The sequence below is a fragment of the Rhagoletis pomonella genome, unplaced genomic scaffold, assembly GCF_013731165.1.
Source record: "Rhagoletis pomonella isolate Grant_MI unplaced genomic scaffold, Rhpom_1.0 Rhpom_scaffold_01328, whole genome shotgun sequence".
Classification (NCBI taxonomy): Eukaryota; Metazoa; Arthropoda; class Insecta; order Diptera; family Tephritidae; genus Rhagoletis; species Rhagoletis pomonella.
In genome coordinates, this window is record NW_023459882.1 from 26,898 (window position 1) to 39,106 (window position 12,209).

Consider the following 12,209-nt stretch of genomic DNA (forward strand, 5'->3'; position numbering starts at 1 on the left):
CGAATAGTTTAGTTTAGTTTGACGAAATTACCACGGATGGATGGTAGCAATATTTTATGTTTTTCAATGTATTTAACGTTTTTTTGTGTTTTTTATATGGTTTATATGTTTGTCAATGTTTTTACATGTATGTGTATTGATGTGAAACCAACTTAACCGAAGTTTACATGTAAGTCATGCGGTAAAAAAAAATAGGTTTAAAAACCTGTGATTGTGTTATTTTTGTTTATTAATCTTTAATTTTTATTTGTACAAAAAACTCATAATTTCTATTTAAATAATCTTGTTTTCCTCTGTTTTTTGTTGATATTTATAATAAAGAATCGCCCCTGATGATGCTAAGGTAGTTAGCGAAACGTTGGGCAAAGAAGTGGAGAAAAAAGTATTTTTTCTTGCACATGGAGAAGTACACCGTTTTTGCCCATATTTGAGGTTATGTAGCCTTGCAGATGTTTTCTTTCTCCAAAATAATAGGCCGACAACTTTAAGTACAAGTCTTCTTCTTTCAAATGGCGTTTTGTTTGCTCAAATATCATTTTTGTTTGCTGAGATATCGCATTTTGAAATTTTCATGTTTCTAAATTTTCCTACACCTGAAAATCGATTGAGATAACATGGACATGATATAGTCGATTCATTTTTTGGTTACATCTTATGATTGTTGTAATATTTTTTTTGACTTATCAGCTCTTCATCTTTTCTTATCTTATCTTATCTTTTGGTGAAATAAAACATCTGCAAGGCTACATAACCTCAAATATGGGCAAAAACGGTGTTTTTTGCACTTTTAGGTTAAGATATCTCGAAAACCAGAGCTAATAGAGCAATTCTGAGGCCAGATTCGGATGCATCGCATCAAAATCCTTCGAAAATATATAGTCCGGTTTCTGGGTCTGAAATGCTGTCGGCCTGTGTTATTGATGCTAATTTCAAAATAATTTAAATACCTTTTATGCGACGTACATATATACTATAACCAGTTTTAAAACTAATTGTATATAAACGCCATGTAAAGAGATATATTTATATTTTTTGTGTTTTCTAGTATCTTCGGACTAAAAATATAAAACAGCATATAAATTATATACATTCATCAAAGACAAATTAATTACCTTTATTTTGACATCATTAGTTTTTAATAGGTTATGTTGTTCAAATGATGTTAATATTTAAAAAATTAAAAAAGTATCATTTAACCATTGATATCTTCTTTATTTTTTACTTCCACCAGATAATTTTGGTAGGGTTGAAATCACAAAAAGTTCTATCGAGCCACATTTTTGGTTTTTGCATAGCTAGATTATTGATATTCTAGACTTATGTGCACGACCTCGGACTATTTCTGATTAAATCCTGCAGTACGGGAACAGGCTAACTGTCGGCAAGTTGGTTTTTGTTGTTGTTGTAGCGGCTGCAACAACCCCGCCCAAATCGGTTAATATCTCAGTCGTCGTCGTCAAGTTCCACTAACGGCAGCCCTAAGAAGCGTGCAGCCTCAATAAGGTCGGTCCACAGGGACAAAGGCGTTAGGGTTCTCGGGTTTTCCGGGCATACGAAGAGATGTTTCGAGTCATGGGGTGTCTCTCCGCATGCCGACACTCATTTGGTACATCTGCGTTTATTCTGCTCAGGTATGAGTTCAACCTGCTGCAGTAGCAGGTGCGAAGTTGGGCTATTGTGGTTCTAGTCTCCCGAGGCAGATGAAGCTCCGCCTCGTCAATGTCCAGTGGTTGTGCGCCTAGAACGCCATTCACAGGTCTGGTGTCTACATAACTCGAGACTTACTCCCTATGAATGCCGTTCAGGGCCTGTCGATAAGCTGACGGGTTCAGAGGTTGTTTAATGAACCTCTGGACTTCGTCCGTCAGTTCGTGCAGATGCCTCCTGACGTGCCTGGGCGAGAGCTCTTCTGCAAACAGTTTCCTGTTTAGGTGACCGCGTCTATGGCTCCTGACAAGAAACCGCTTGCAGAGCATTGTGTTGTGCTCCTTAATCGGGAGCAATTTCGCCTCGTCGTGCAGGTGGTGTTCTGGCGACATCAGAAGGCATCCAGGCGCTGTCCGTAGTGTGGTGTTTTGCGTCGTCTGCAGCTTCATCCACTGGCTTGAGGACCTTGTTGCGGCTCTGTACTTTGTTGACAATAGCGGTTGCGTGCGCAGAGAAGGAGAGCAGACTGTCGAAGGTTACTCCGAGTATCTTGGGGTTATTCACCGTCGGATGTATGTATCATCGACGTGAATTCCCAGCGGTAGCCTGATCTCCTTCGTCCAGTTGGTGAAGAATGTCGCAGAGCATTTTGTAGGGGAGAGAGTTAGGCTCCTTGCAGTGCAGAAGCGAGAAAGCTCGGAGATATACCGGTTTACTTTCGAACACAAGTCATCGATTCCATTCCCGGCCGGCGTAAGAGACAATCGAGACTCCCTGTGGTGGTTGAGGGAGCTTTGAAAAGTAAAAGTTAAACAGTAGCGGGGAAAGGACACCATCCTGTGGAACCCCCTGTTTTATTTTTCTGAGTTTGCTCGATTTGTCTCTAAACATTACCGACGAGTATTGACCACTCAGATAATTCGCCGACCACCGTTTGAGCCTCTGTGGAAGAGAGGAAGCCTCTATATCTTCTAGCCGCGTGGAGTTGCTGACGGTGTCAAACGCCTTTGAGGTCCAACGCTACTAGAATGGTTCTCTCACAGGGACGGTTGCGGGTAAGGCCACGTGTTATCTGAGTGTTTATGGCGTTAAGTGCTGTTGTTGTACTGTGCACTTTACGGAAACCATGCTAATGCTTCGCTGGGGTCAGGTGGTTCGTGAAATACGGGAGGAGCAAGGCCTCAAGTGTCTTCGCTACCGGGGAAAGAAGTGTTATTGGCCGATAAGATTCTCCTTTGTTTGCTGGTTCCCCCGGTTTGAGCAGTGGGGCCACTCCAGATGTCTGGGATGATGAGAGTGGCCATTGACATATTGAGGACCTCCGTTAGGTACGCTACTCCCGCAGGACCCACATTTTTCAGCATCAACATGCATATTCCGTCGGGACCCATGGCTTTGGAGACTTTCGCCTTCCCGATGGCCACCTGAAGTCTTCACCGCAAGTGAAAGCAAGGGGGGCACAAGTTGTTGGCAGTTTGTGCAGCCTTCTGGTCATTCGACGCTTGGCTTTGTCTGCCGGAGGATGCAGTATGAACTGCCGGCTAAAATAGCTCGCGCATCGCTCCGGGTCCGACGAAGAATGGTCGCCGAAAGAAATTTCGATCCTGTCATCGTGCTTCATCGGATTGGACAGTGACCTCACGGTTGACAAAAGCGTACTCACACCAGAGCCGAAGTTGCAAGTCTTCAGATGCTCTTCCCACTTTTTCCGCTTATGTACGTTCACAAGCTGCCGAATCTCCGCGTTGAGATCCCTAATACGGGGATTTCCGGGATCGGCCTGATGAAGTTTGTCACGCTCATCGGCTAGAACAGCCGCTTCAGCAGGGAAATTTGGACGGGGGTCGGTGATGCATCCTGCCGGTACGAAGCGAGCTGCAGCAGCAGTGACAACCCTGCGGAACCTTCACCAAGGTGGACGTCGGTTGGTGTATGGACCACGGCGAAGGTGCTCACAGTAAATTCCGCGAAGCCTTTCCAATCAGCTTTAGAAAAGTTGATATAGGCCCGGTGTTCCGCGGAAGAAAAGTCGGTTGGTTTGTCGATCGAGATGACTGTGGGCTGATGGTCTGATGCGAAAGTCAGCATGTCGCCTTGATACGCTGTTTTCAGACCAGGGCTGACTATTGTTATGTCTGGCGAGCTGCAGCAGCTGCCCATAATCCTGGTGGGTGCGCCGTCGTTCATTGTGCAGAATATCGAATCATCTGTCTGCTCAGCCAAGTCTGTTCCCCTACGATCGTTTGACAGGCTTGAATGCCAAAGATCGTGGTGTGCATTAAAGTCACCTACTACCATGCGGTTTTCACCTCTGAGGAGCGCACCTATATCAGGGTGATATCCTGCCGGGCAGCAAGTGACAGGGGGTATGTACACGTTAAATATATTTCAAGCTCAACATCGCCTGACCGGATAGCGATGCCCTGACAGTATAAGGTGGTATCCCTGCGGTCGATGTCTGCTTCAATAAGACGATACTGCACGGTGGGGTGCGTGATGAACGCTAAGCTACCACCATTGTCTCGCTCGCGATCTCGACGGTGCACGTTGTATCCGGCACAATTCACCAACGTTGAATTGCTGTGCAACTGCGTCTCTTGGATCGCAGCTATCAATATACCATACCTTCTCATGAAGACAGTTATCTCCTCGGGCTTGCTCTGAAGTCCGTTACAGTCGGCAAGTTGGTTGCAGGTATGGATTGTCAAAGGCACAAACCAAATTTGGTAAAAAAATGGTTGCATTCGTATAAACTCCAAATAAAAGTGTTGTTTAAGGAGGAGAGTTTAACGAAATTTTTTGTATGGTAAACTCCGAGTTTACGAGTGGAGTTTAGCGTTAAACTCCAAATTGGCCCATAAACTCCAGTTTGTGGCTTAATAGGGACGAATATAAGGTGCTTAATGTGGTTGCTGTCGCGATTCAAGACCTGCTTAGTGGATGTGCATTAGTTACAATACCAAATTCGCTTTTAAAACACAATCTTCAGAAGCCGATCAAAAAGCATACGAAGAAACTACTCGTTATTTACTTAATTGTTATAAATTATATGACTCGAAAATGTTTGTTTTTAATTTTAAGTATATGATATAATAATTGAACCAACATTTCTTTACAGACGATACATGGGAACGAAAATATGTTTTTAGGAATAGTTTCTAATGACAACTTTGAAAGAAACGTAAAATCTTTAAATAGTGCTTACGAACAGTATGTACTTAGCGTTGGAGAATTCGATGAAAGGATTTTATTAAGCAATCCTAATTATCGTAAAGTAAACAGTTCTGGTAAGTTATATTTACAATATTGTTTCCTATTTAATTTAAATTTAATTTTTTTTCAGATGTAGGCGACGAAAGCCTTTCTGTGAGTCTTAATCAATGTTTCTCTAATTACACGGTGCTACCAAAAAAAAAATCACGAAATACACCCGAAACAAAACTTATGGCCTTTTATGTATGGCAACTGGTGTCTAGTTGCTGGTCTAGTAGCCGTGGCTACCACTACCGTACTTTGTATTATGTATAGCGATTAATCTCAGTATACAGAAAAACGCAGACGGCATCCGAATTTATTTTTTTGCCATGTAAATTTCGAAGTAATTGGCAACTTTTCTCCAATGCGTTTAACGAATTATGTAAACAAATAACAAAATCGTCACAAGCGGGATACATAAAATTGCGCTACTAGACTCAGTAGCCGACGGTCAGTAGCCAGTTGCCATACGTAATGCGAATTTTTGTATATGGTTGGCCATCGGCTATCAGTCGCCATACAAAATAGGGCCATTAGTGTAGGTTGTAGGTAGGGTCGAGTATAATATGAAAATAAATTTCGTATAGTTCCTTAACCCTCCATTTTTTTATTTTTTATTTAAAAACAGTCATTATGTTCGTATTTGATGCACTTATCTATAACAGCTTGACTAATATTGAAAAGGGGATGTAGAGTCCTTTAGAATGACGTACAACACTATGTAGTTAGACTTGGCTTGTTGGAAGTTTTCATTGGGTAAAATTTAAAAACTATTTTTCAAATTTTTTTTTAACTTTGACCATCGCTTATTTTAACAATTTCTATAAAGGTGGCCAAATATCTAGTACCTATTTAAATGTACATTTATTTTCGAATAAATTGACAACTCACCTAAGGCAATTGCGTACATATTGTCGAAGATAAGCAATTTAAGCAGAAATACGGCCTTGAAGATATTTCACTTTCAGACTTTCAGATTTTTTGAGCAGTGTGGCTAGGAAATTCATCAATATTTACTCAAAATTGATGTATGCAATGGCTCTTCAGCAAAAAATTTATTTTTCGTAAAATTTTTGGAAATTCGTCGTGGCACGGCCCACTTATATCATATATGTGTAGCTCAAAAACGGTTTCACCGAGCATTTAATCTTTTACTGTGCAATACAAAGAACAGATAAATACATGTAAATACTAGGATAAAAATATACAGTAACAAAAATATATATAAAAACAAGTATTACAGAAATATGCAAGTATGAATAAAAAGTTATAATGTAAATGTAGTAACTAGAGTACAAACAGAAATTGTATATAACGTAGAAACCTAAAGAGAAAATTTATAACCACCTCATTATGCGACTTTATCAGTGAAATATGCAAAGATAAGTTTTTTTGAAATTGCATGCACAAAGCGAGTTTTTTTAAAGACAAGAATATAAAATTAAAAGCGCGTGTGCATTTGTAAAACTTAAGCTTATCATACAGATATTCCGGCATTTTATAAACTAACAATTTTAACATAAATATACAATTACGAGCTTTTATATAGTTTCTTAGGTCGCAGCCAAGTATCGAGTTTCTCAAGGTAGATAAATGCTCAAATTTCTTCAAGCCATATACATACCTAGTGGCATGGTTAAATGCAACATCGAGTTTGTGGAGGTAATGAGAGTCTAGTTTGCTGGTACACTTTCGAAATACGTAATTTGAGGAACAATAAGGCTTGAGACCAGCTGTTTTTTCGTATCAGAGGGTACGAAAAGTGAGGATACTCTGAGGCAGCGCAAGGTGTAGTAAATTTTTCCCACAACTCTCTACCAAATTTGATATACGTGCTTAGTCTCCTTAAGCGCCGCCTTGAAAATTTTTAAAATCTAGATCGATGCAGTAGCTTTTGGGATATGCATCTATGATATAATTTTCCTAAAATTTTATGAAAAGCTAATGTTATGCAAAAGAGTCTTCGTATACATATGTATATCAATTTGAACAAATATTGATGAATTCCTTAGCCACATCGCTCAAAAAATCTGAAAGTCGGTCACATACACACAAATAAATTAAAGACCGTATTTCTGCTTAAATTGCTTAACTTCGATAATTTGTATGCAGTTGCATTAAGTGAGGTATCATTTTTTTCCCATTCCTTAGCCACACTGCTCAAAAAATCTGAACGTCTGGTACATACACACAAATAAGTTTGAGCCCGTTTTCTACTTAAATTGCTTTAATAATAATAATCCCACCGGTTTTGCTCCATTCCCGCCCATCCGCACGAGGGGCGCAGTCCGCATGACGTACGGAACCAATATTTTCAATTTTTTGTGCCGAGTCACGACAGGCAGGAGTTTGTTAAGTTTCGAGATCTAAAACTTCAGCCACAGAACTAAATTAATCAGCTGATTATTATGTATTTATGTTAGTGAATCATTTATGGAGAGAGGATAGTATCGCTTTCTTTATGCTGAAAAGCGAATCAGATATATCAAATGTGCTGGAATGAGAGTTAAAATCCTGGCATAAGCAATGGAGTGGTTCGTGTAATTCAAAATTAGTTTTACAAGTTTTCAAAAATAGGGGATAAAAGTGTCTTGACGGGAGGGAACATTAAGGCTAATTTCATCCAGAAGAAGCGGACTTGAAACTGAGCCTGCCAGTAATTTAACCATAAAAATTGTACCAAGCATTTCCCTGCGACTGACAAGTGTAGGAAGATTAATAAGTTTTAATCGGCTAGTATAAGGCGGAAGGTTATATTGAGAATCTCAACGGAAATTTCTTAAAGTAAAGAGTAGGAATTGTTTTTGAATTGATTCTATCTTGTCTGAGTAAATTTTATACCTTGGATTCCAAACCACTGAACCGTATTCCAGAATCGGTCTAACTAATGTTGTAAACAGGGCTTTAGTGATATAAGAGTCACTTGGTTCTTTTAACCATCGTTTCAGAAATGCAAGTACACCTTTAGCCTTGTTGCCTATTACATCAATGTGAAGGTTAAAATTAAGTTTCAGATCCATTGTGATACCAAGGTCCACAAAATTGTATACCTGTTCCAAATTATGGTTATCTATTGTATAAGAAAGTGGCTCTTCGCGAGAAGCACCTTACTTTACATTTTTTCAGATTTAGAGGCATACGATTTACATAGCAGCAGTTAGCCATGCTGTTTAAGTAAGCTGTGCTTTTAGTTGTTTTCGCAAATTCTCAATGAGATTCATATCCGCGGATTGGGGAGGTCATTTCGAAATAGCAAATTTTTTGCGTTTGCATCCTGTCTTTGCGAACATATGCAGAATGTTTTGGGTGATTTTTCAGCACTACATCTTGCAAATTGTGTTGAAATATGAACAGATACTGTTCCTTACGCATAATGTGTACTAACAGACCAAGAAAATGTTTGAAATACAACCCCAAACTATTATTGACCGACCACTGTTATTCACAGTTTGCCTTACATGCTGCGCATGGGCTTAATTTGGTCTTTGACCCAATACCATGCCCGGCCATCTGATTGAAAGCGATTAATTTACTCTTGCCAGACCAAATAACCTTCAATTGAAATTTAAAAATATGTTTTTTATTGCATTCTGAACGGCCTAACATATCCCAATAGGCAACGGTTTGGTTTTCGTGCGATGCAGCAAAATGCTGCCACTCTCGCACATGTATTTTGATCAAAATGGTTTTTTCTTCTTTTATTATGCCTTAGCGTTCAATTTGACAATTCTTCGCCTCGCTGTCTACTAATTTGCATTCAATTTTAATACCTTCAGCGCTTCGGTAATAGTGGCTGCATCGCTACTTGCTACTAAGTTCACAAGATATCGGACCGTAATATTTTTTGACAGACTTCCTTTGTCCTTGAGAACACTTTAGGCTACATTTTTCTCAGGCTTAACATTTTCAAGTAGCAAATTCCACCATTTTTTGCCACTTTTCGTGCGGTCCCGCCTTTCCGCAGTAAATCCATTATTTACATTTATGGTTCCTGATTAACTATAATATTTACTGGTGATCACTTCTTCAATAAATTATAATAGAGAAAAAAGTCATCTGACTTCCAACTAAGTAAAAAATAACTGTCAAATGCGAAACTGAGAGTGAGTGCAAAACTGTAACATCTGCCTTAATTTACATTTTTGTCTGCTTGGTTTTTTATTGTTGTTGTATTGACTTCAAATCGTTATGAGAGAGGGAGTAGGGATGTACCAACAAGAATATACAACAAAAGGATGAAAGTCGTTAGAACTTGGAAATATAGCGATGGCTGAAATAAAAAGTGTTACACCATGTTACAGTTTTGCTCGTCACTGTATATAACATCCAAATTTTTGTTTTCACTAAACGCTTTTGAGATATATGTTGTGAACTCAAGTAAATTTGTTGAATTTGATACGCATTTGCAAAACCCATGTTGACAGTATGAAATGGTAGAGGAGATAGAATGCGTCAACTGATTTGTAATAATTGCTTCAAATAATTTAGGAGTTGCAGAGAGCTTAGCTATGACCCGACAGTTCTCTACCGAAGGCCTTACTTCGCATTAAGTGCGGTATCAATTTATTCGAAAATAAATGTACTTTTAGGTAGATACTATATATTTGCCAACTTTCATAGAAATTTGTCAAATTGGCGATGGTCAAAGTTAAAAAATTTAGAAAAATAGGGGTTTTTAATGAAAATTCTCAACAAGTTAGTCTAACAATATATTGTTAGACAGCATTTTAAATGTCTCCACATCACATTTTGAAAACAGGTCTGATTTTTAAAATCGGATGACAAATAGTCAAGGTGTTAATAGATAAGTGGATCAAGTACGAACATAACGGTTGTTTTTAAATGAAATAAAAATTTGGGTTTCAGGACTATAAGAAACCTATTTTCATGTTGTACTGGACCCACCTACAACCTACACTATCTTTTGTTTCGGGTGTATTTTGTGATTTGTTTTTTATAGCACCGTGTTATCATTTGTTTGATATTTTTTGATCATATAGGTAACAAACCCTCAGACGCCATACACTCGTAAGCATATTTTACCAAACAAAGAAGACTTTTCTGAACCAGTTGCAAGTGCAACTAATAATGTAAAAAAATTGAAGGATATCGCCCAAATATCCGAGCCAACTGATTTTATAAGGTAGGTAAATATAATATTTTTATTTTATTATTATTATTATTATTGTAACATATTTTACAAATGAATTTGTAAAATACTACATGGTGCGGGCGACGAGGCCATTATGCACCGGTGTTAGTTTAAGTAGTTATGTTTCGTCTAACAAGTTGTGGCTGTATAGCATTTTTTTGATTACGGCGATGTTGTCTTTTTTGGAGCAGTCTAATAACGCCCGTATTTGTTGGTGACTCTTAGAGATGGGACAGTGCAACACGATGTGTTCAACAGTCAACGTTGTCAGGCAGGATGAGCAGGAAAGTGGTTCGCGTTTAGTGTACAGGTGTTTGGTTGAGAAGAGTGTTGTCCCCAGTCTGATTCTGGAGAGCGTTATGCAGTCCTGCCGGGAAAGATCTCTGTCGTAGTTTGGTCTTCTGGGCAGATTGTTGTGCTTTTGGAGAAACGAGTTTGAGCTACGCCAGACATTTAAATTGTTTTCTAAAGCTGCAGCTGAATAGCAAGTAGTTATTATTGAGTGTAAACATGGGAATTCATATACTAGTGGGAGAGTCAGCGCTTCCTTTGCTGCTTCGTCGGCGGCTACATTGCCTGGTATTCCCGTGTGTCCTGGTACCCAAAGGATTTTTGTTTGGTTTTTTAGTTGACTCAAATTCAGCATATTGTACTTGCTAGCTAGAGCTTTGGTTGCACCAAGGCTATCTGAACATATAAGTGTTTTACGATTTTGCTTTGGTGCGTATTCGATGGCCCACTGGATGGCACTCAGTTCTGCGTGAAATATTCCGGCGTGTGGTGGCAGTATACTTTGTTTCACAAGGGAGAAGTTGTTTCCCCCCGTTTTTTTAACCACTGCATAGGATGTTGCTCCGTCTTGAAAGGAACCATCTACATATAATATAATTTCGGGTGAAAATGTTGCACTTATTCGACAAAGTAGATGCAAATATTCTGCAGCACAGGTGTTGTGTTTGGTGTGACTGCTGAGTTGGGTGTCAATTTGTAACCATTGGCTGTAATCACTTTGCGGTTGTTGTGGCTTTTCCGGAATAGGCAGTTTCAAGTCGAGCAATAATTTAATAGTGTTTTTAATGCTACACAAGTTACAGCTAGAAATTTTATTTTTAGATACATTTATGTGTTTCCAAAAAAGCTCATGTAGGCTTGCTTGTGTTGATGTAATTGCTTTTGCCGCCAGTTTCACGGCGCTTTTATTACGCGTGTCTTGGAAGTCTTGATAACGTGCTTGAACTCTAAGGGCATCCAAGGGAGTTGGAGGAAGGAGGCGCCAATAGCTGACCTGAAGCATTTGTTGAGGGCGGTGTTGATTTTCCTTACATTATTGGCGGATGTCCATCCATAGATTGTAATGCAATGTTGTAAGATGCCATTTGTTAGGGATTGGCATATGTTGAGGGCTGTTTCTAAATGTGGACCTTTTTTACGAGAGCAGATAAGTTTACTGAGATTGTTAACTTTGTTGAGTTTGTTCACAACGTACTTCGATTGTTCATTCCATAGTAACGTTTTCGTAAATACAACCCCAAGAATTTTAATACTATTTTTGATCTGGATGTTGTTCCCTCTCAACTTTAAGGTGGTCACTGCACATTTCTGTTTACTGCACACGTGTAAGGCTTCAACTTTGCTAATTGGCACTATAGCGCCCCTGCTTTTCGCCCAAATGTTGATTTTATGGTCCAAGGACTCAATGTGGTTTCCAACTTCCCCTTGTGGGCCTGAAGATATTGCCAAAATGTTATCCGCGTAGATTCCGAGAAAGTCTAATCCTTCAGATTTTTTGAGCTCAACAGCGAGCGAGTTTGTGTAGACATTATATAGAACAACGGAGATTGGTGAACCTTGCGGTAGCCCGTTTTCCAGGGCGCGTTTATGGGAAAGGTAGCCGTCTATCCGTGTTGTAATTAGTCGGTTGGATAGAAAGGATGAAATTACTTGCAGTAGTGTTTTCGGAATGCCCCATTCGTGAAGCTGTTTGATAACAAAAGTATCAATTACGCGATCGAAAGCCTTCTCTAGGTCCTCAGACAAAACGACACTATGCTTTTTGTTGGCCATGTTTTCTTTTAACTTGCTTTCCAGTTGATGGCAAAGAGTGTGCACGCCGCGTTGGGTTAAAAAGTACATATTTTATTTTGCAGACAGGTCG

At 39.3% G+C, this 12,209-nt stretch overlaps 1 protein-coding gene across 2 annotated transcripts; it reads left to right on the forward strand.

Moving 5' to 3' along the window:
• Positions 1-4,769: 4,769 nt before the first annotated feature.
• LOC118752222 (retinoblastoma family protein-like) lies at positions 4,770-10,045 on the forward strand (the record flags this gene model as incomplete). 2 transcript variants are annotated; one of them, XM_036487072.1, is given in 3 exon segments in its annotated part: positions 4,770-4,934; positions 4,991-5,013; positions 9,903-10,045. In XM_036487072.1, coding segments are annotated over 3 exon segments (314 nt in total), but the record flags the coding sequence as incomplete, so codon positions are not given.
• Between the last annotated feature and the right edge of the window lie 2,164 nt (positions 10,046-12,209).